This window comes from Bombina bombina, chromosome 4 (assembly GCF_027579735.1).
Source record: "Bombina bombina isolate aBomBom1 chromosome 4, aBomBom1.pri, whole genome shotgun sequence".
Lineage (NCBI taxonomy): Eukaryota > Metazoa > Chordata > Amphibia > Anura > Bombinatoridae > Bombina > Bombina bombina.
The window spans coordinates 645,447,657-645,471,495 of record NC_069502.1 but is presented as its reverse complement, the minus strand read 5'-3'; the positions used below and the strand labels follow the sequence as shown (position 1 = coordinate 645,471,495).

Sequence of the window (23,839 nt, the reverse complement as noted above, 5' to 3'; positions counted from 1 at the left end):
CAACGCCAAAGCCATATATGTCTGCTATTTCTGAACAAAGGTGAACTCGGATTTAATGTTGGTATCTTACTTTGTGCAGGATTTGTCTGCTATGGACATAGAACTCACCCCTTTTGCTAAAGCACTAAATGCAACAATTAATCACCTGACAGAAGAAATTAAAAGCAAGGGGCTACCAGAGAGGGTCTTAGAGGCAGAAATTCATGCTGCCCAGCTCTCTGAGTCATCATCAATCCTGGATGGGTATGTATGTGCTACATGTGGCGCTAAATAAAAACATCATATTCACAATAGTTAAGGCAAAGATGGCATTTAAGTCAAGCATCAGGGCCCCAAACAGGCCAGATTGTCATGATATCTAATCTAGAGGACAGGAGAAATTATCAGATGGTAGGTGCAAGCAGGTTAGTAACCATGTTTACTGATCAGATGATTATTTCCCCTGTGCTCTAGTTAAGATATCATGAAAATATGGCCTATTACGGCCCTGACGACTGGAATTGACAAGCACTGGTTTAGAGCATATCATATTTTGTAAACAGTGGCATAATATAACGCCTCTCCCTCTACTTAGAACGTTGTTATTTCTCACCCCTCCTACCTTACCACACCCTATGATCTTAATTATAGATATCACTAAGCTAATTTCTTTGGTGCACTATTTCAACTGTCAAAAGCAGAGTTAAGCTCCTATTAGTCTGAAACCCTTAGCATCATGTCTGCATGATATTCACTAACCAAGGGTAGGCATATGCTCACAAGTCTCTACCTCAATCAGTGATAAGCAGGATGCAAAGCCAGTACCATAGACCTACATTTTTGTGTACCTTTGCTTTCACAAACATGGAAATTGTTTAAATGATGATAACCCATACACTCTTTAGCAGGGTGCCTTGATCTGGAAGTTTACTAGCTAGATATATTAGCAGTAGTCTGCAGATTTGTTTATTTGTGTCACTGTAGGGTATAGTCATTGTCTAATACTTATTAAGTTACCTGCTTGCTGGGGCACAATTCGTTTTATCCATGCTTTACCCTTATATCGAAACACTCACAGTTTAAGCTTCATCCAAGTAAGACTTTTTATTTGTATAATAACTGACTCTTATAATTCTCGTTAAATCAAGTGCTTGCTTTGTATAAAGAAATATGTGTGTGTAATCATGGTTCAAACTGACTAAAGTGCAGCAGTGCCCCCTGCTTGTGTTACTCACACTTCATCAATTCTCTGTAAAACTAAATGTTAAGTTCATATGAGAAATGCAGATATTAAAATATTACTTGTTGTTTTTTTTAGATTTTAACTGGAAAGGTTGTGACTCTGTTAGGACACATTTCTGTGGCCTGAATCTCATCTTTTATTTTGTTATCACACACAAGAAATATGATTACATGCAAGTGATAAATAATTCTGTCATCCTTGTAAAATATATGGTTATAAAAATGTTAAGTTCAGTAGTAAGACAAAAGGAATGGAAATGAACCCTATTAACTTTCAGCAAACTATGTAGTGTGTAAAGCCAGGAAAACTAATTTTGCAAAATTATTAGATAACCCTGTAGGTGTGAATGTAACTTTGTTGTTCAACTTTACAGAATCCTTGAAGAAGCAAAAAGCCTCTCATTTAATGCAACTGCGGCTTTCAGAGCATACAGCAATATCAAGGATTTAATTGATGATGCAGAAGATACGGCAAAAGAAGCAAAAGTCAAGGCCAATGAATCCATGGCTCTGGTAAGCATAAGCCGAATGAATGCTTTACTAATATTCTAAGCACACATTAAAAAGGATCTATTGTGTCCAACCCTTACTATAATTTTTAGAAGAAACCTAAAATTGTTTATGCTTATAGATATGCAGTCTAAAGAGTATCAGTGTTGGTCACCTTTAAAATAAACCACTACAAAGACACATTTTCCAAAAAATAACTTCCTGTAATCAAGCAGAATTTATACATGTTGAGTTGTTGACATTCAAAAAGTCATTCAAATGATGTGATAAACCAGTGCAGAGGACAGCTTGCAGTAGAATCACATGTCATGACAGGCAAAATAAGACTAGAACAGCTACTGGCAACCCCAGATTCTAATTATTTGAGCAGATGGTCTCTAGATTGTTTTCCTTAAATTCAGTCCAAAATATTACTGTATTTAAATAATTGGACAACTATTTAATTTCTCATTATTGTACCAAGATGAAAGCAAGTTTACACGCACATATATAATTATATATATATATATATATATACAGGGGTTGAAAAAGTTGCCCAAGATCTAGTGATCCTATAAAATGTCTTAGTGGTCCCACTTTAGGCAGGAATATTTGCATACATACATATATAGCCAGGGATATACACACACTCAAATATATATGCACACAATCACAGATACACACTCAAACAAACTAACTCTCACACACTCTTACAACTAAGACTCACACACACTTTTAAACATTCTGTCACACGGTTTATCTCACATATATTCTCACTTTCTCACACACACATCCTATTTCTCACCCTCATATTCTCACTAACACACACAAACTCTCTTACACAAAATTGTTTTGTAGTTACTATGGAGGAGGCACATTTATTACTGTGGCACACCTACTTCTTAAAGGCACTAATAGCCATACCTTTACAAGGTAGTTTTTTTTTACCTATCCTATGCTACAGAAGTACAAGGAGAATGATAAATAAGAAAAGTAGGAATAAGTAAATATGATACCCTCTGCCATCTCCACTGTGCAGCAATTGAAAGGGTACAAGCTAAAGGTTGCTAAAAAAAAACAAAAAACGAAGACATTAAAGTGTGTAGAACCCACCTATACTGTAGACAAACTTTTAACCATCATCTTTTTCAGGCAAGGCATATTTTATACTAACCAGATTAGGGGATTAATTCTGCATGTAACATTATAGACACTTTGTTTTCTGTTATTTATTATTTGGGAATATTGACCTGAGAAGTGCAGTGTTACTGGGAGTAAACTGCAACAGCATCTACAATAACTTTATTTGTTATTTGAAAATTGTTGTGTGGGGCAGTATTAGAAAAAGTAGTAGTAACATAATATGAGAAAATCATAATATAAAATTGTTCCAGCAGCATATAAATGTAAACATGTTTTAATAAATTGTAGCTTATGCTGTATAAAAATAGATACATACTATTCCCTTAAAGTGAATGTACATTTTCACAAATGAAAGCACAAATGAAAGCAGCGATTTCACCGCCCCCAGGTCCTCTCTTCTTACGTCAGAAATGACGAATCCGGATGATAAAAGGGTGCTCTATATATAAACAGTAGCTAAGACTTTGAGACTTTTAGGGGAAAATCTGAGAAAAATGTCATGGGAAGGAAAGTGTAAGCTGTGTGTCATACTTTATAAATATATTTTTTAGATAGATAGAGAGAGAGAGAGAGAGAGAGAGAGATTTTGACGGCAGATAAGAGCCATAGGCCCAGCAAGTCTGCCAGATATTTCCTAAAATTTTAAATTTATCTAGTTCATAGGATAGCCTTATGATTATCCCAGGCATATATATATATATATATATATATATAAACAAATTAATTAGAAAAGAGCTCTAACATATCAAAAGAGCTAAAGCGGATACCTGGCCGCACCAACACACCCCTACAGTATACTAAGGAATGACATCCTAAACAGGTATGCTGAACATATACTTTTAATAAAAACAAAGCCAAAAAAGATACATGCTGGGAAAAATGGCAACAACAAGATACAGCACACAAACATATACCAAGCGTAGTGCACTACTGTAGACTTTGAGCTAGCATATGCATAGTATAGTTAACTCATGAGAAAGTCCGTTCTTGATGCCGGGCACTTAAGTGTTAAAAACACGCTCCGGTTTTAAGATTTAGACAGATTACCGTCCTTGATATCTCATTATGTGTGTTTGTTCCGGTACCGGATTAAGGATATAATGTGAGAGTCCACAGGATGGTACTAGTACTGTTGCAAACTTAATCCCATGTGTTAATGACAGCTCCAACTTTAAACTTTCAGTGTGCAAGACTTAATACTGCATGGCTTACCTCCGCTATCTTCACACACTCTACGGTATTACCTGGCAGGATCTCATCCGTGGTGTGACTTACAGCGATGTATTCCGCCTATGCAGCTCTTCACTTGCTTGGTTGTGTTGTGTTCACTTGATATCGTCAGATTCACAGCATATCCACCATGCTGGCGTGCTCCACACTGTGTCTTGTTCTACACATTACGCGTTTCGCCCCTCCCCCTTTCCGGGCTGAACTCAGGGCTTCATCAGATGTGTCTAATTAGACACCACAGCAGACTTTATAACACTTGTGCAGATACAAAGTTACACCTCCTTCCTGTATGTTAAAGGGAAGTGTATAGTGCATGTGCATTTCATTGGCTACAATTAGATTACATTTCACATTTAATATACAACCAATCTATACAAATATGGCATTTTGCAATTCACACACTTTTGAAAACTGCTTATAATATACTGATAAAATACAGCATTAGATTTAAGTATACACTGAGAATCACTTATGTGAACATATCTTCATGTCCATTACTAAGCTGCCATGTATTATTTCATACATATTTTCTAACAGTGTTAATAAATAAGGAATACTTATAGAAAACAGGAAAATTTGATTTTTTCATTCAGACCAAAGGGAGAGAGGGTGTTGAGTCTGTACATCCAGCGTGACTCATGCTGGAGCAGTAATTGATCAATATTACCTCCTCTCCTCCTTGGTTTGATGTGTTCAATACCCAATACTCTTAGGAGAGAGAAATCAGAGTCATGCATTTTTTGGAAGTGTCTGGCCACTGGACTGTCTGACTCCTTATCTTTAATGCTATCTCTGTGTTCCCTCACCCTTTCTTTTAATTCTCGTGTCGTTTTCCCAATGTAAAATTTGGGACACGAACATTGTAACATATAAATGACATTTGAGGTATTACAGACTATTCTTTCATTGATGTGGTAAGACCTATCTGAATATTCAGTGCAAAAATTTGAGGCTTTAACAATGTACTTGCAGTACACACATCTGCCACAAGGTTCGCAAACTTTTCTAGTCTGTGCCTGTGTTAGCCAATTTTTTGGGGTGTCTCTTTGGAACTCACTACGAACCAATTTATCTTTAATACTAGGGGCTCTTTTGGCTGTAAGCAGTGGGTACTCAGAAATAAATTTAGCAACTGAACTATCATTTAATAAAATGTGCCAGTGTTTATTAAGGATATTCCGCAATTTGTTCCAATGGGAATTGTATTTTGTTATTAAGCGAATACTATTCTCTTCCTTAGGCTTTTCAGTTGTTTTATATAATAATTCATTTCTGGGTTTTTGCCTAGCTCTAAGCCATCCTTTCTTAACTTGATTCTTAGAGTACCCTCTCTGAAGGAACCTCTGAGCCATCTCTCCGGCCTGCCATTCAAAATCTTGTTCAGTGGAGCAGCACCTCTTGAGCCTCAAGAACTGCCCCACTGGAATGCCATTTTTTAAGGCTTCCGGGTGGTGGCTGGAACCATACAACAGATTATTAGTTGCTGTTTCTTTTCGAAACACTTTGCTTTTTAATAATCCATCTTCAATGGTAAGTTTGAGATCCAAAAAAGTAGTTTCCTTATTACTAATCTGGTGAGTTAAGAACAAATTTCTGTTATTATTGTTCAGAATCTCAACAAATTTATTGGCTGAAGTTTCATCCCCTTTCCACAGAACCAGGATGTCATCCACATAGCGCAGCCATAGGACGACGTGAGCCTCCACCCATATATCTAATTCCTGGAAGACATCAACTGCCTCCCAGACACCTAGATGGAGACAGGCATAGGTGGGGGCGCACGCCGAACCCATGGCTGTGCCCCTTAACTGTCTAAAATTTTTTCCATCAAACATAAGTATGTTATTGGTTAACACAAATTCCAATAATTTGAGTACCAAGGTAGTGTTGTCACTGTACTCTTCTCCACGTAGTTTAAGGAAGTATTCTGCTGCTTCCAAACCTACTTTATGTGGAATAGAAGAGTACAGTGACTCCACATCAAGAGTGAGTAGAAGCATATCTGGTTCCATTTTAATTCTATCCAATTTTCTTAAAACGTCCCCCGTGTCTTGCACATAGGAGGACAGTTCAGTTAAGAAGGGACGTAGAAAAAAATCTACATATCTACTTATCCCCTCTGTTGGTCCCCCAATCCCAGACACTATGGGACGTCCTGGTGGGTGTGTGATGCTTTTGTGCACCTTGGGAATGCAGTAGAACGTAGGGACTACTGGGTGAGTGGGACTCAGAAATTCAAATTCTTTTTTAGTCAATAACCCTGATTCTTTTGCTTGTCTCAAAATGATGAATAAATCATCACAAGATTTTTCATAAGTGTGTCTAGTGACAGCCTCATATTGTTCTTTTACACCCAGCTGTCTCAGGACTTCTTTCACATAGTCAGCCTGGTTAAGGATGACAATATTCCCACCCTTATCGGATGGTTTGATCTGAATTTCTTTTTTGCTCATCAAATCTTTAAGAGCTCTTCTCTCTTTTTTACTTAGATTGTCACTCACTATACCTGAAACTCCTATGTCACCTACTTCCCTTTCCACACATTTAACAAAAGTGTGGACACTTGGAGATAAGGATAGTTGGGGCATAAATTTAGACGTAGGTTTAAAATTTGATTTTTTGGGGTACGTGATACCTGTATCGGTGTCCTCCTGTTCTTCTAATAAGGATACTAAGTTTGCAACTGCCTCTGCATCCTCACTCTCAACAGGGCCACCTAGTATTAAAGATAAATTGGTTCGTAGTGAGTTCCAAAGAGACACCCCAAAAAATTGGCTAACACAGGCACAGACTAGAAAAGGTTGCGAACCTTGTGGCAGATGTGTGTACTGCAAGTACATCGTTAAAGCCTCAAATTTTTGCACTGAATATTCAGATAGGTCTTACCACATCAATGAAAGAATAGTCTGTAATACCTCAAATGTCATTTATATGTTACAATGTTCGTGTCCCAAATTTTACATTGGGAAAACGACACGAGAATTAAAAGAAAGGGTGAGGGAACACAGAGATAGCATTAAAGATAAGGAGTCAGACAGTCCAGTGGCCAGACACTTCCAAAAAATGCATGACTCTGATTTCTCTCTCCTAAGAGTATTGGGTATTGAACACATCAAACCAAGGAGGAGAGGAGGTAATATTGATCAATTACTGCTCCAGCATGAGTCACGCTGGATGTACAGACTCAACACCCTCTCTCCCTTTGGTCTGAATGAAAAAATCAAATTTTCCTGTTTTCTATAAGTATTCCTTATTTATTAACACTGTTAGAAAATATGTATGAAATAATACATGGCAGCTTAGTAATGGACATGAAGATATGTTCACATAAGTGATTCTCAGTGTATACTTAAATCTAATGCTGTATTTTATCAGTATATTATAAGCAGTTTTCAAAAGTGTGTGAATTGCAAAATGCCATATTTGTATAGATTGGTTGTATATTAAATGTGAAATGTAATCTAATTGTAGCCAATGAAATGCACATGCACTATACACTTCCCTTTAACATACAGGAAGGAGGTGTAACTTTGTATCTGCACAAGTGTTATAAAGTCTGCTGTGGTGTCTAATTAGACACATCTGATGAAGCCCTGAGTTCAGCCCGGAAAGGGGGAGGGGCGAAACGCGTAATGTGTAGAACAAGACACAGTGTGGAGCACGCCAGCATGGTGGATATGCTGTGAATCTGACGATATCAAGTGAACACAACACAACCAAGCAAGTGAAGAGCTGCATAGGCGGAATACATCGCTGTAAGTCACACCACGGATGAGATCCTGCCAGGTAATACCGTAGAGTGTGTGAAGATAGCGGAGGTAAGCCATGCAGTATTAAGTCTTGCACACTGAAAGTTTAAAGTTGGAGCTGTCATTAACACATGGGATTAAGTTTGCAACAGTACTAGTACCATCCTGTGGACTCTCACATTATATCCTTAATCCGGTACCGGAACAAACACACATAATGAGATATCAAGGACGGTAATCTGTCTAAATCTTAAAACCGGAGCGTGTTTTTAACACTTAAGTGCCCGGCATCAAGAACGGACTTTCTCATGAGTTAACTATACTATGCATATGCTAGCTCACAGTCTACAGTAGTGCACTACGCTTGGTATATGTTTGTGTGCTGTATCTTGTTGTTGCCATTTTTCCCAGCATGTATCTTTTTTGGCTTTGTTTTTATTAAAAGTATATGTTCAGCATACCTGTTTAGGATGTCATTCCTTAGTATACTGTAGGGGTGTGTTGGTGCGGCCAGGTATCCGCTTTAGCTCTTTTGATATGTTAGAGCTCTTTTCTAATTAATTTGTTTATATTCATTTAGGATTGCCAGCACAATACGCTTTACCCTTTAGTTCTATCTGTGTGCACCCTATCTCTTGTATCATAACTATATATATATATATATATATATATATATATATATAGAGAGAGAGAGAGAGAGAGATAGATAGATAGATAGATAGATAGATAGATACCAAGTATTTCACTTGTATTTAATTGTTTAGCTTACTACATTATACTAAAATTTATAATATGGGATTGTAATTATATTTAAATAATTACTATACAATATGAAGGAATAATCACAGTTCGTAACTGTAAATGCATTTCTTGCTGAACTACACTGGTAAAAAAGAATCTTAATTTGCAATGTATGTAGCAAAACACTAAGTCTAAATGATGAGTAGGTTCCAGTTATGTTTACTTAATAAATAAATGATGCTTGCATTGTAAAGATGCCATGTTAAGTTAAAATAAACTATAGCTCTGTTAGATGCAAGTAAAAGCTGATGTATATTCAAATGGACATGAAAATACACTGTAACAGGCACCTATCCCCTACAGTCTTATGTGTTTCATGAGCAACACACACACTTTCTTAGAGATTGATTTGAGTGATTTATGGCAATATGTTGGAGAAGAGTCAGGCCTCCATCCATTTGCTAAATGATTAGGGGATTTTATATTTTATTATGGCATTGTGAGAAAAAAACCCCACAAAACACAATGCTAAATAATATAGTCAATAAAAGCTGCGTTACAATTAACCACATAAAGCTTATTTTGAAGATTTTTTAGCCCAACCCCTAGTCTTTATCAACAACCTAAATGTTTAGAAAACCGCTTTTATGTTTTCCCTGTTTTTAACCAAGAGAAAATCACCTGTAGTATACAATTTTTATTGCTAAAGAGAAATCCAGTTTGGAACACGAGGAACAAAGGCCTTAATTAAACAAGATGAACATCATTTTAGAGTGAGGGTGAGAAAGTGTGTGTTTAATTAATAATGCAATGATTGTCCTAGAAGGTCTTTTAATAGGTTGGTATCCCTAGAGAGGAGGGTTTTTGCAATATGGGGTCATTGGGGTTTTCTTGGAAATTGATTTCTTTGCTGTGAAGACTTTTGTATGGGGTATAATATTTTACCTGGTGTGATAGTGAGGTGGGTGGTTGCAATGGTGTGATTAGGTCATTGTTTCTGTGTGACTTCTGGGTTAAAATAATAATTTCTGAGAGACAGAGATCAGCAGTGGAATGATTTATGATGTGGGGGTTGAGGAATGTGTGTTAGGGTGTGACAACATTATGGTTAATGATGGTGTTCCTTACCTAAAATCCAATTGAAATATCTTCATTTCATACCTTCTGATAGTATTAGGTCCTCATTCTTTTTATACCTACTGCATTATGCTTGTTCAAAGAGGTTACCGCCTATATTTAAAAAAATAAAAACTCCATTCTCGATTGGTTTCAGATTATATAATCCGGATAGTAAATAGGCAGACTCACTGTCAAAACTGAGCATGCCCAAACGTCTTATTTGAGTCACTATTATTACATGACCTGCATAAGGCAAGCTGTCACATAACACTTTAAAGGGACATGAAACCCAATTTTTTTTCTTTCATGATTTAAAAAGAGCATGCAATTTTAATCAGTCTTTCTAATTTACTTTTATTATAAAATATGCTTTATTCTCTTGATATCTGTTGCTGAAAAGCATATCTAGATAGGCTCTGTATGTTGTTTAAAATTTTATTTTCTATCTGAATTATAAAAGAAAAAATGTGGGTTTAATGTGCCTTTAAGTTTAATCAAATCACTGGAACTGATCTGTAATAGGTTATCTACTATTGCCTATTTTTTCATAGCATATCCATAACAGTGACTTGTATAATCTCTAAGCTCAAACCGGCAATCAAGAAAATAGACTTTTTGTGGCAGATTGTTGCCTACAGTGGAGGAAAAGGAACTTTTGTATTTCATGATATCAACTATGAGATATTGTGCATGCTGCATCTAGCGCCCATAAGATCCTGAGCGTACAGATTTCAAAATACTTTCATTTATGCAATGGAACTGATGCAATCAAAAACTGCTAGATCACTATGAAAATACTCTGTAGTATATGGTAGTGCCCCATAGTATAGATAAGTTCAATAAATGGGAATAATTAATTTTGCAATTTCATCATATATTAAATGAACACAACTTTTAGTTGTATGTATGCTATGTTAAGAAACAGCATGATGACAATTGGGATCATGAACACACATTCTATACTGTATAAGTTCTCAGCTATTTTTATCTCCATCATGTCAGCAGTAATTAAGAAATGTAATGTATATATACCTTGATTTCATTATTGACAGAAGTAATTGTTGATGATCAAATGTTTATTCAACATTGTCTTTTCATTAAAATGTTTAAACTTTGGGGCTTTGGCTATATTTTATTTAATTTTGTTTGCAAGTATTTCTGCATTTTACAAGTGCTTGTTTTTTGGTAAATTGACAAAAAAAATATATAGTTTTGCTTCTCTATAGATGATTTGTTCATTCTATTAAAGTTTACAGTTTCTTTCCAAGCCAATAGGAAGTTGACTGATGCAATCCGATAAAAGATCACAAGCATGAAGAAGAAATAAACATTGTCTCCAGCCATTGCGCAATAAGAATAATATATAAAAGTTCAAATAAAAACAGATGTTGACTTACAAAAAGGTTGGCAAAAACAATATCATATTGTTCAAATGATCAGATCAGATAATATTTTCCACATCAGGAAGAACAAAGCTCCGGTAGACTACTTAGCATTGTTAACAAGCAGCTTAAAAAAAGCACTTAACAGAGTGTTCTTGGTATAATTTATATATTTTATTTATTTAGCATTAAAAAATAACAAGTTTTTCAGTAACCATATTTGTCAAACTTAACTTTAATCTACTTGTAGCAGAGTCTTTTGAACTTTGGTGGAGGAAGAATAGCTAAATATTTCAGCTCAGCAGTGATTCAAACACTGACCATGTTGGTTTGTTAAAGCAACACTAGCAAGTAAGCACTCTTCCTAGAATCATTCATGCACACACATTGTAATTTGCAGAGTAATTTACATGCAACCTTTTGTGGCAGTTACACTTTTAGATACATTTTTAGTTTGTGGCTTATATTGAATAAAAGCACAGACTTGTATCTTCAGCTTTTTTAGTTTTGGTAAGATAATGTAGGCATCACAGGGGTGACATTAAAGGGATACTGAACCCAATTTATTTATTTCATGATTCAGATGGGGCATGCAATTTTAAGCAACTTTCAAATTTACTCCTATTATCAATTTTTCTTTGTTCTCTTGGTATGCATTTAGCCAACAATCAGCAAGCGCTATCCAGGGTGCTGAACTAAAAAATGGGCCTTCTCGTAAGCTTACCTTCCTGCTTTTTCAAATAAAAATACCAAGAGAATGAAGAAAAATTGATAATAGGTGTAAATTAGAAAGTTGCTTAAAATTGCATGCTCTATCTGAATCATGAAAAAAAGTGTGGGTTCAGTATCCCTTTAACCATAACCTAACACTAACTATTTATTTGAAGTTCATCATAGTCACACAGATATTCTAAATATGTGGCATTTTATCTGCAACACATTTAAGTGATGCTTGATATGAAGACAACAGTTAATTTGCATACTCAACATAACTTGAGTGTACCAGTTCATAATTATAAAGTATTCCCATATTTACACAAGGGAAGCCCACAAGCCTAGTTGTCCTTTACATCACACTTATGCAAAGTGATCTACAATATTTTTAAACTCAAGGACAGGGCACTCAGCCCATTAATCAGGTCTATCATTGCCTCTTATAACTGCTACTCTTGCATAGAACATCCATGTTCTTAGCACTGCACTGAATAAAAAATGTAAATAATATTAATCTCACATTGTATTCGTCAGCAAACTGTAGATATTTTGTTCGTCCTGAAAAATGACACACTTAGATTAACACACACAAATAAGCATGATCACAATCTAATTTGTCTAATCTTCTTGCATAGCACAAATGTCAACTTATAAACCAAAGATTCAACATTTTTTTCTAGATTTATAGCCTTAAAATAATTATTTTTTTCACATTCTTTCAAGCATTCAATCCCAGTTGTCGGCCAATGTCTAATTACTTTACCTTTTAACTAAACTAGATTCATGTTATTGAATGCAAATGTGACCTTTTTAAATTATAATACACAATATACAATGCTAACAGCCTTCTTAAAACCCCAAGGTTATTTGTAAAATACCCATCTAAAATTAATCAGCCTAATGCATACCAGCCAATAATTTATTATGTTATTAATGTTAACCTAGAGTGGAACAATGCTTTCCTAATAAGTACTTTTAATACTACTGTAATACCTTACCAGTCAAAGCTTAGCAGTGAGGTCAATCACAATCCTTTAGAAAAAAACTTTTCAAATCATTTATCTACAAAAATACAAACAATTTTAATGCTGATTTTCTGTAGAAAATCATTAGAAAAAAAATTATATTTTTAGCAACTTTGTCAGCCAATAACTAATCTTCGCCCATAATTAGTTAATCATTGGACATTCTCACATATAATATTTTAAACTGGGATTTTCCCTTCTACATTTAATACATTTTTTTCTACATTTAAGCCATTTACACACCAATCTTGGGGCAGCATAATATCTATGAAGGATTTTCATTTGGGATTCTCTAAAATATGCATCACAGCTAGTTTGGCGAACAATAGTAAGGCTTCTGTTCACCTCCTCTGTTGTTAATATATAACCTGCTTCTTTCTTCCAACCCTCAATAATGGATGTAATTTGCTTATGCCTTTTTGAATCAATCAGAACTTTAAAGGTTGCTGAATATGAAAATTTTCCTTTTTTAAAGAGCCTGATAGTTTTGTTTAGACAGTGTGGATTGTTTAAATTAGGGGCTTTCTTTAATATCTCTTTAATATAATGCACAAGTTGTATATAGGCAAAATACTGAGCATCTGATAAATTATATTTTAATTGTAATTCTGTAAAGGGTATTACCGTTCTTTTAGCAGGGTCAATAAGGTCCCCTATTGTCTTTATTTTAACCTTTTCCCATGCATGTAATTTATTTTTATTCATACCTGGCGGGAAATCCAGATTTCCCCTAATAGGTAGGTAAATTGTAAACATATTTGAAAACTACATTATTTTATGTAGCATGATCCAGGCTCTAAGTATGTCTTTGAACAAAATATTGTTCTTAACTATCTGGGGAATGTCCTTCCAAACTTGATGAAGTAACCATGCTTTAGAAATGCCACCCAACTGTTGATCATCTACTGAGTTCTCATAAAAGTGTTCTGTATCTAATAGCCTATCAATAGACACCTTTGGGAGTGTTGCTAAATTATAGTAATGGATATCTGGGACTCCGAACCCTCCCAATTCTGGGGCCATCTGTAATTTTTTAAGTCCGATACGGGTCTTTCTCCCTCCCCATAAAAAAATAATTTAATGATTTGTAAATTATTACAATATCTTTTTTAAATATAAGGGGTGGGAGCATGTTCGTGGGATAAAGAAGTTTAGGGAAAATCATCATTTTGATCACATGGGCTTTTCCCATTTATGAGATGGGTAAAGCTTTCCAGTGTTTAAGGTTTTGATCAATAGAATCCATGATCTGTGAAAAATGTATTATATATTAGTTCTTTGGGTTACTTGATATTTTAATTCCTAGATAATTTAAATGATTTTTTACATCTATAAATGGTAATTCTTTTAAAACTTTCTCTATATTCCTATTAAGCGACAATATCTCTGACTTTTTATTGTTGACTTTATATCCTGCTAATTTACCAAATGAATTAATAGTTTTCATAATATTATTGATATATACCTTGGGTTTACATATAAAAAGCAGCATATAATCATCGTAAAGTGCCACATTGTGTCTTATTTTATTTATGCAAATCCAAAACGGTATCTCTCTTAATTTAGAGGCTAGGGGTTCCAGTGTTAGATTGAAAAGTAATGGCAACAGTGGGTACCATTCTCTCGTGCCTCTCTACAGATTAAACCATGTTAATGTATCAACATTTATTGTTAAGTAGGCATTCTGGCTTCTATATAGATTATTTATTATAGAGTAAAAAGAGCCTTGAATATTATAGTTTTTTATACATGAAAATAGAAAAGAACATTTGACCCTATCAAAGGCCTTCTCAGCGTCCAATGCAAGAAGTGCAACATTCTCATTCTCAGATGCCAATAATGATTAACTACTGTATGTGTAAAACTTTCCTCATATTTTTAGCTGGCGATCTCGCCTGGATAAATCCGGCTTGATCTTGATCTGAAGCTGGTGAGGTAGCTCAGTTGGTAAATGCCCTGACTACAAAAAAAGCCTGTTTAAAAGATCCAAGACCACATGTTCAAATCCCAGCAGGGCTAACTCAGCCATTAATCCTTCCAAGGTCGATAAAATGAGTACCATTAAATTGGGTAATAATAACAACTTACTATTCAGCTGCTGATTTGGTTAATTCCGAGAGTGAGCGCTGAAAAAGCGTTTTGAGTCCCACTGAGAGGAAGGCGCTATATAAACACTAGTTATTATTATAATCTTTATAGATTAGATTTGAGAGAATTTCCTTTAATCTGTTAGCTAATATTTTTGTTAGAATCTTCTAGTCTTTATTAAGAAACAAAATAGGCCTATATGATGTTATCTTAAATGGGTCTTTGCCCGGTTTGAGTAGTACTATAATATTTGCAGCCGAAAAAGTCTGTGAGGGTCGAATGTCTCCAGATAGAATGTCTCCAAATTTTACATGAATCTATACACATCAGAAAAAAAAAAATCCCGGGAATCACGTTAAATATTTTGAATCACTAAATCTACCTAAGATCTCAAAATTACAGCAAGAACGGTTAAACAGGGCAATTTCAATAGAAGAAGTGAAAAAAAATAACATCTGATTTAGTGATAGATAAGGCATCAGGGCCAGATGGTCTTCCAATTGAATGGTATAAAATACTGGAAGATCAATTTAGCGGAAATTCTGACAGAACTTTTCAATGCATATCAGATCTCAGATAGAAAAGTTCTGTCAGAATTTCAGATCGAAAAGTTCTGTCAGAATTTCCGCTAAATTGATCTTCCAGTATTTTATACCATTCAATTGGAAGACCATCTGGCCCTGATGCCTTATCTATCACTAAATCAGATATTATTTTTTTCACTTCTTATATTGAAATTGCCCTGTTTAACTGTTCTTGCTGTAATTTTTAAATTCTTAGGTAGATTTAGTGATTCAAAATATTTAACGTGATTCCCGGTATTTTTTTTTTTCTGATGTGTATAGATTCATGTAAAATTTCTTGAATTTCTCTAAAATTTCTTAGTTTTTTTATTTTAAACCATTGTCTGAATCTATAGTTAAGATGTGATTTGCGGATTTCTGAATTTTGACCATATTAGCCAAATATCTACCAGCCGATTACCAAATCTATATAATTTGCCTTGCATTTTTCTTGTATCTCTTGTGGCTAGTTGGGTAAGATTAATATTCATCTCTTTTTTATCTGCTAGATATTCTCTCAAATTAACGGAAGAGTGATTCCCCAGATAGTTAGCATATGACTTCTCTAATTTGCCACTAAGGTGTTTGAACTGTTTTTGCAGAGCTTTATTATAATCAGAAACACATCTCCCCTTATAACTGCTTTGCCTGCTTCCCAAATTATTTACGTATTACAATTTCCTTTAATATTATCTTGTAACTACTGATCCCATCTTTCTGTCAGGAATTCTTTAAAAAAATTTGATCCATATAAAAATTTGGGGAATTTAAAACTGGGGCAATATTTTGCTTTATTAGATAGGGACAGTATTATTTGGATAGGGGCATCATCTGAGATCACAATGGCTCCAATTTTCACTTCCAATATTTGGTTAATAATTTCTTTTGATATTAAAAACAAGTCTATTCTTGAGAAAGATTGATATTTCTCTGAAAAAAATGTGTATTCCTTTACTACCGGGTTCCTGTATCTCCATGAGTCAATCAGATTCAAGGACTCCATAAATGAAGATTTTTTTTTTTCCATTATTCTTTTTTTTTGTTTTAGTTTTCTCTTTTTTATCCTTCTGGATGCCTGATCTATCAATGTGAAAATTTGGGGTAAGATTGTAGTCACCGCCTATAATCATTTTTGTATCTAGAAATTCAGTTAGTAATTCAATCAGCGATTCACAGAAATTTCTGTTGGATTCATTTTGCCCATATATATTACATAATGTTAATATCTCTTTATTTATCGATATTATTATTATTATTATTTTTATTCTTTATTTATAAAGCGCCAACAGATTCCGCAGCGCTGTTCATATGTAACAAAGATAAAAGGACAGTACAATATGAGACACCAGACAAAATTTAACAAACAAATACAGGAGGAATTGGGGCCCTGTTCCCGTGGGAACTTACAATCTAAATGGGTAGGAGGGTGAGAAACAGAAGGTGGGGACTGCAAAGATATATAAGTATCACAAATTACTTTTTTACTTGATACTCCAAATTTTTGTTAAATAAAATTGCGATACCTCTGCTTGACTTTTTATATGATACAAATATACACTCTTTAACCCATTCTCTTTTCAATTTTGCGTGCTCTTTATCCGTGTGTTTCCTGAAGAAATACTATATCAGGGTTACCACTTTTCTTTAGATAATTAAAAAATGGATTTCCTTTTAATGGGGGAGTTTATCCCTCCCACATTTTATGATAGGTTTACCATTATATCAGTATAGTTTTAGTACATTAACAGATTAAGTTTAGGGATGAAAGATAGGAGGAAGGAAGGAGAGGGGGAGGAAAAAAAAAGATAAGTGAAAGATAGTGATTTCATGTTTGCTTTAAGGATGTAAACATGTGTTTCTATTGTTGAAATGTTTCTAATCTCCTGTAAGTACAGGAATCTGTGGTAGAAAAGTGTTTTTGCGTTTGCTCTAGAAGTGTAAAAATATGTGTTGTTATTGATGTTTTCTAAGAGTCAGATGAGAGGGAAAAAAATAAAAATAAAAATAAATAAATATTAATTACTATACATACTTTTTGTCCTTATTAATCTTCCCTTCCACCCCCTAACACCCCTCAAGCATCACTAAGTCTATACAGAGTCAAGAAATTTAAATATTTCTTCCTTTTAATTTTGTCTTGGACTTTGTCTTGGACAGAAGTTTTGACTTTAGCCGGGAATATTACAAATTCTTTAAAACCTTTATTGTTTAATTTGTTACAGGCTGGAATGAGCTCTTTCCTTGCTTTAACCATTTCAGCAGCGTAATCTTGGTAAAAAAGAGATCTTATTACCTAAAAATATTAAGGATTTTTTTTGTTTGTAAATATTAATAATCATTGCTTTTGCTCTGTAATTTAGAAATTTCCCTATTACTGGTCTAGGGTAATCTCTCCTTGCATTAAAATTCCTCCAATTAATTATATGGGCTCTCTCTGTTGAAAATGGGCCCTTTTCCATACTGATACCTAGCATATTAGGAATCTGTGGCCTAGATTTAGAGTTTGGCGGTAGCCGTGAAAACCAGCGTCAGAGGCTCCTAACGCTGGTTTTAGGCTACCGCCGGTATTTGGAGTCATTCAAAAAAGGGTCTAACGCTCACTTTTCAACCGCAACTTTTCCATACCGCAGATCCCCTTACGTAAATTGTGTATCCTATCTTTTCAATGGGATCTTTCTAACTCCGGTATTTAGAGTCGTGGCTGAAGTGAGCGTTAGAAATCTAACGACAAAACTAAAGCCGCAGAAAAAAGTCAGGAGTTAAGAGCTTTTTGGGCTAACGCCAGTTCATAAAGCTCTTAACTACTGTACTCTAAAGTACACTAACACCCATAAACTACCTATGTACCACTAAACTGAGGTCCCCCCACATCGCCGCCACTCGATTAATTTTTTTTAACCCCTAATCTGCCGACCGCCACCTACGTTATACTTATGTACCCCTAATCTGCTGCCCCTAACACCGCCGACCCCTGTATTATATTTATTAACCCCTAATCTGCCCCCCACAACGTCGCCGCCAACTACCTACAATAATTAACCCCTAATCTGCCGACCGCAAAGCGCCGCTACTTAAGTTATCCTTATGTACCCCTAATCTGCTGCCCCTAACACTGTCGACCCCTATATTATATTTATTAATCCCTAATCTGCCCCCCTCAACGTCGCCTCCACCTGCCTACAATTATTAACCCCTAATCTGCCGAGCGGACCACACCGCTACTATAATAAAGTTATTAACCCCTAATCCGCCTCACTAACCCTATAATAAATAGTATTAACCCCTAATCTGCCCTCCCTAACATCGCCGACACCTAACTTCAATTATTAACCCCTAATCTGCCGACCGGAGCTCACCGCTATTCTAATAAATGTATTAACCCCTAAAGCTAAGTCTAACCCTAACACTAACACCCCCCTAAGTTAAATATAATTTTAACCTAATGAAATAAATTAACTCTTATTAAATAAATTATTCCTATTTAAAGCTAAATACTTACCTGTAAAATAAACCCTAATATAGCTACAATATAAATTATAATTACATTGTAGCTATTTTAGGATTAATATTTATTTTACAGGCAACTTTGTAATTATTTTAACCAGGTACAATAGCTATTAAATAGTTAAGAACTATTTAATAGTTACCTAGTTAAAATAATAACAAAATTACCTGTAAAATAAATCCTAACCTAAGTTACAATTAAACCTAACACTACACTATCATTAAATTAATTAAATAAAATATCTACAATTACCTACAATTAAACCTAACACTACACTATCAATACATTAATTAAATACAATATCTACAAATAACTACAATGAAATAAACTAACTAAAGTACAAAAAATAAAAAAGAACTAAGTTACAAAAAATAAAAAAATATTTACAAACATAAGAAAAATCTTACAACAATTTTAAACTAATTACACCTACTCTAAGCCCCCTATTAAAATAACAAAGCCCCCCAAAATAAAAAAATGCCCTACCCTATTCTAAATTACTAAAGTTCAAAGCTCTTTTACCTTACCAGCCCTGAACAGGGCCCTTTGCGGGGCATGCCCCAAGAAGTTCAGCTCTTTTGCCTGTAAAAAAAAACATACAATACCCCCCCCCAACATTACAACCCACCACCCACATACCCCTAATCTAACCCAAACCCCCCTTAAATAAACCTAACACTAGGCCCCTGAAGATCTCCCTACCTTGTCTTCACCTCACCGGGTCCCGATCTGTCCAGAAGAGGGTCCGAAGTCTTGATCCAAGCCCAAGTGGGGGGCTGAAGAGTGACGTCCATCCTCGGGCTGAAGTCTGGATCCAAGCGGCGGCTGAAGAAATCCATCATCGGGCTGGAGTCGGAAGTCCATCATCGGGATGAAGTCTTCTATCAAGCAGCATCTTCGGAACAGCCAATAGAATGCAAGCTCAATCTGATTGGCTGATTGGATCAGCCAATCGGATTGAACTTGATTCTGATTGGCTGATTCCATCAGCCAATCAGAATATTCCTACCTTAATTCCGATTGGCTGATAGAATCCTATCAGCCAATCGGAATTCGAGGGACGCCATCTTGGATGACGTCATTTAAAGGAACCGTCATTCGTCATTCAGTCGTCGGCCAGGATGGATGTTCCGCGTCGGAGGTCTTCAGGATGCTGCCGCTCTTCTCCGGATGGATGACGATAGAAGATGCCGCTTGGATGAAGACTTCAATCGGATGGAAGACCTCTTCTGCCCCGCTTGGATGAAGACTTCTACCGGATCATGGACATCTTCAGCCCCCCGCTTGGGCTTGGATCAGGACATCGGAGGAGCTCTTCTGGACCGATCGGTGAATCTGGTATGGTGAAGATAAGGTAGGAAGATCTTCAGGGGCTTAGTGTTAGGTTTATTTAAGGGGGGTTTGGGTTAGATTAGGGGTATGTGGGTGGTGGGTTGTAATGTTGGGGGGGGGGTATTGTATGTTTTTTTTTTACAGGCAAAAGAGCTGAACTTCTTGGGGCATGCCCCGCAAAGGGCCCTGTTCAGGGCTGGTAAGGTAAAAGAGCTTTGAACTTTAGTAATTTAGAATAGGGTAGGGCATTTTTTTATTTTGGGGGGCTTTGTTATTTTAATAGGGGGCTTAGAGTAGGTGTAATTAGTTTAAAATTGTAAGATTTTTCTTATGTTTGTAAATATTTTTTTATTTTTTGTAACTTAGTTCTTTTTTATTTTTTGTACTTTAGTTAGTTTATTTCATTGTAGTTATTTGTAAATATTGTATTTAATTAATGTATTGATAGTGTAGTGTTAGGTTTAATTGTAGATAATTGTAGATATTTTATTTAATTAATTTAATGATAGTGTAGTGTTAGGTTTAATTGTAACTTAGGTTAGGATTTATTTTACAGGTAATTTTGTTATTATTTTAACTAGGTAACTATTAAATAGTTCTTAACTATTTAATAGCTATTGTACCTGGTTAAAATAATTACAAAGTTGCCTGTAAAATAAATATTAATCCTAAAATAGCTACAATGTAATTATAATTTATATTGTAGCTATATTAGGATTTATTTTACAGGTAAGTATTTAGCTTTAAATAGGAATAATTTATTTAATAAGAGTTAATTAATTTCGTTAGATTAAAATTATATTTAACTTAGGGGGGGTGTTAGTGTTAGGGTTAGACATAGCTTTAGGGGTTAATACATTTATTAGAATAGCGGTGAGCTCCAGTCGGCAGATTAGGGGTTAATAATTGAAGTTAGGTGTCGGCGATGTTAGGGAGGGCAGATTAGGGGTTAATACTATTTATTATAGGGTTAGTGAGGCGGATTAGGGGTTAATAACTTTATTATAGTATCGGTGCGGTCCGCTCGGCAGATTAGGGGTTAATAAGTGTAGGCAGGTGGGGGCGACGTTGTGGGCGGCAGATTAGGGGTTAATAAATATAATATAGGGGTCGGCGTTGTTAGGGACAGCAGATTAGGGGTACATAGCTATAATGTAGGTTGCGGCTGTTTACGGAGCGGCAGATTAGGGGTTAATAACAATATGCAGGGGTCAGCGATAGCGGGGGCGGCAGATTAGAGGTTAATAAGTGTAAGGTTAGGGGTGTTTAGACTCGGGGTACATGTTAGGGTTTTAGGTGCAGACGTAGGAAGTGTTTCCCCATAGCAAACAATGGGGCTGCGTTAGGAGCTGAACACGTTTTTTTTGCAGGTGTTAGGTTTTTTTTCAGCTCAAACAGCCCCATTGTTTCCTATGGGGGAATCGTGCACAAGCACGTTTTTCAGGCTGGCCGCGTCCGTAAGCAACTCTGGTATTGAGAGTTGCAGTAGCGTTAAATTATGCTCTACGCTCCCTTTTTGGAGCCTAACGCAGCCATTCTGTGGACTCTCAATGCCAGAGTTATTTTAGAGGTGCGGCCAGAAAAAAGCCAGCGTTAGCTACGCGGGTCGTTACCGACAAAACTCTAAATCTAGCCGTGTGTTTCTATAAATATCGCTAGTTCCTCTGGCTTGATTGTTTCTGGTATTCCTAGGATTCTTAAATTATTTCTTCTAGACCAGTTTTCTAACTCTTCAACTTTAAAGGGAAAGTAAACACCAGAATTTTTGTTGTTTAAAAAGGTAGATAATCCTTTTATTACCCATTCCCCAGTTTTGCATAACCAACACATAATAATACACATTTTACCTCTGTGATTATATCTAAGCCTTTGCAAACTCCCCCTAATTTCAGTTCTTTTGACAGACTTGCATTTTTAGCCAATCAGTGCTGACTCCTAGGAGCTTCACATGCCTGAGCTCAATGTTATCTATGTGAAACACATGAACTAACGCCATCTAGTGGTGAAAAACTGTCAAAATGCTTTCAGATTAGAGGCGGCATTCAAGGTATAAGAAATTGGCATATGAACCTCATAGGTTTAGCTTTAAACTAAGAATACCAAAAGAACAAAGCAAATTTGTTAATAAAAGTAAATTGGAAAGTTGTTTAAAATTACACGCCCTATTTAAATCATGAAAGTTTTTTTTTTTTACTTGACTGTCCCTTTATATGTTACATTTTTATTCTGTATTTCCAATTCACTGACCCTCTCTGTTATATTTAATTGATTGTCTTTAATATCAGAGATTCTTTGTTCTGCCTTGCCTAACCTTTGTTGAAAGATTTTAATTTCCGTTGATAAAGTTTGAATATCTTTTTGTAGTTCTTTTTGGACACTTTTAATTTTTGGTATCAGAATTTCAGTTATCTGAGTTATTATATTGTTAGTGTCCCTTTCATAGCCTTCTTCTATTATTACCTGCTAATGGTCTATTGGTCTGTATATTGACCTCCTTCTTCCTTTCTCTCCCTGTTTAATTTTTGGGGCCATTGTAATATTTTGTAGGTATTTGTCAATCAAATTATGCAAAAAAAGCGAGAAAAAAAATAAAAAATATTTTGTGTTTCTAGAGCTTTATCTGCTAAGAGTAAAATAAGATGTTCTCATAGGTTTGCTGTTCTAACAGTTCCCCATTTGATATTTACTCCTAAATATAGATCATCACTTTCTTTCTAGACAAAATTGGCAATTTTCAACTAGCTCAAACATATATATATATATACACTTTGTACCTATATAAACGTATTGCTTTTAAAAGTCAAATATTGACTTTTTTCCTTTTTTTTAACAGTGGAACAAGTTGACCATTATTTGTGTTATCAGATATAATTATTGTCCCTGCATAGGCTAACAGATTACTGCCTCTATTGTATTAGCAGTCTGGCCAAAAAGTTTTTTGTTTGTTTATTTTGGTGCTGCTTGTTCTTCTAGATTATTCTTGAGAACTTTAAAGTCTCATATTATCAGAAATAATTATTGTCCCTTCGTAGTCTAAACAGGCTGCTGATTTAAAGTCACAGTCTCATGTATGATATATTTTGCTTGATAGCTAAATCACTCAACAGCCCGTTATTACTGTCCTTACTTTCAGATCTCCGCTGGAGAGTATACATAAAAGTATACATAAAAGTCAGAGTGTTTGCAACGTAGGATTCTCCTTTCAGATTGTTTTCGTGCAATAATATCCTTTGGCCTTGGCCTTAAGTGGCTGGTTTAATTTGTCATAGGGGTGTCACCATCAATTAGGGGATTCTTTACTTGTCTTTACATGTGCCTATTTTTTATGTTTTACATAGGTCATACAAAATACCCAGTCTCCATAATAAGGTTTACACGTGCTACTCAATCTCCTTAAATGTTACTGATTTTTTTTTTTACTTTATGCAGCTTTAATTGGCTCTTCACTGGGTGGATCAGTACCCTCAGTTGGCTAATTTTTTATTTGCTTTATCTAACCAGGCCCTCTCAGGTTTATATATTCGTCTACAGCCAGATT

At 35.2% G+C, this 23,839-nt stretch overlaps 1 protein-coding gene across 6 annotated transcripts in view; it reads left to right on the top strand.

The window, feature by feature from the left end:
• LAMA2 (laminin subunit alpha 2) overlaps nt 1-23,839 on the top strand; it is a 1,406,020-nt gene that overhangs the window by 1,117,422 nt on the left and 264,759 nt on the right. For all 6 annotated transcript variants that reach the window (XM_053710700.1, XM_053710701.1, XM_053710696.1 and 3 more), the window contains 2 exons: nt 80-243; nt 1,596-1,734. In XM_053710700.1, the coding sequence (XP_053566675.1) occupies nt 80-243; nt 1,596-1,734 (303 nt within the window). The remainder of the gene's footprint in view (nt 1-79; nt 244-1,595; nt 1,735-23,839) is intronic.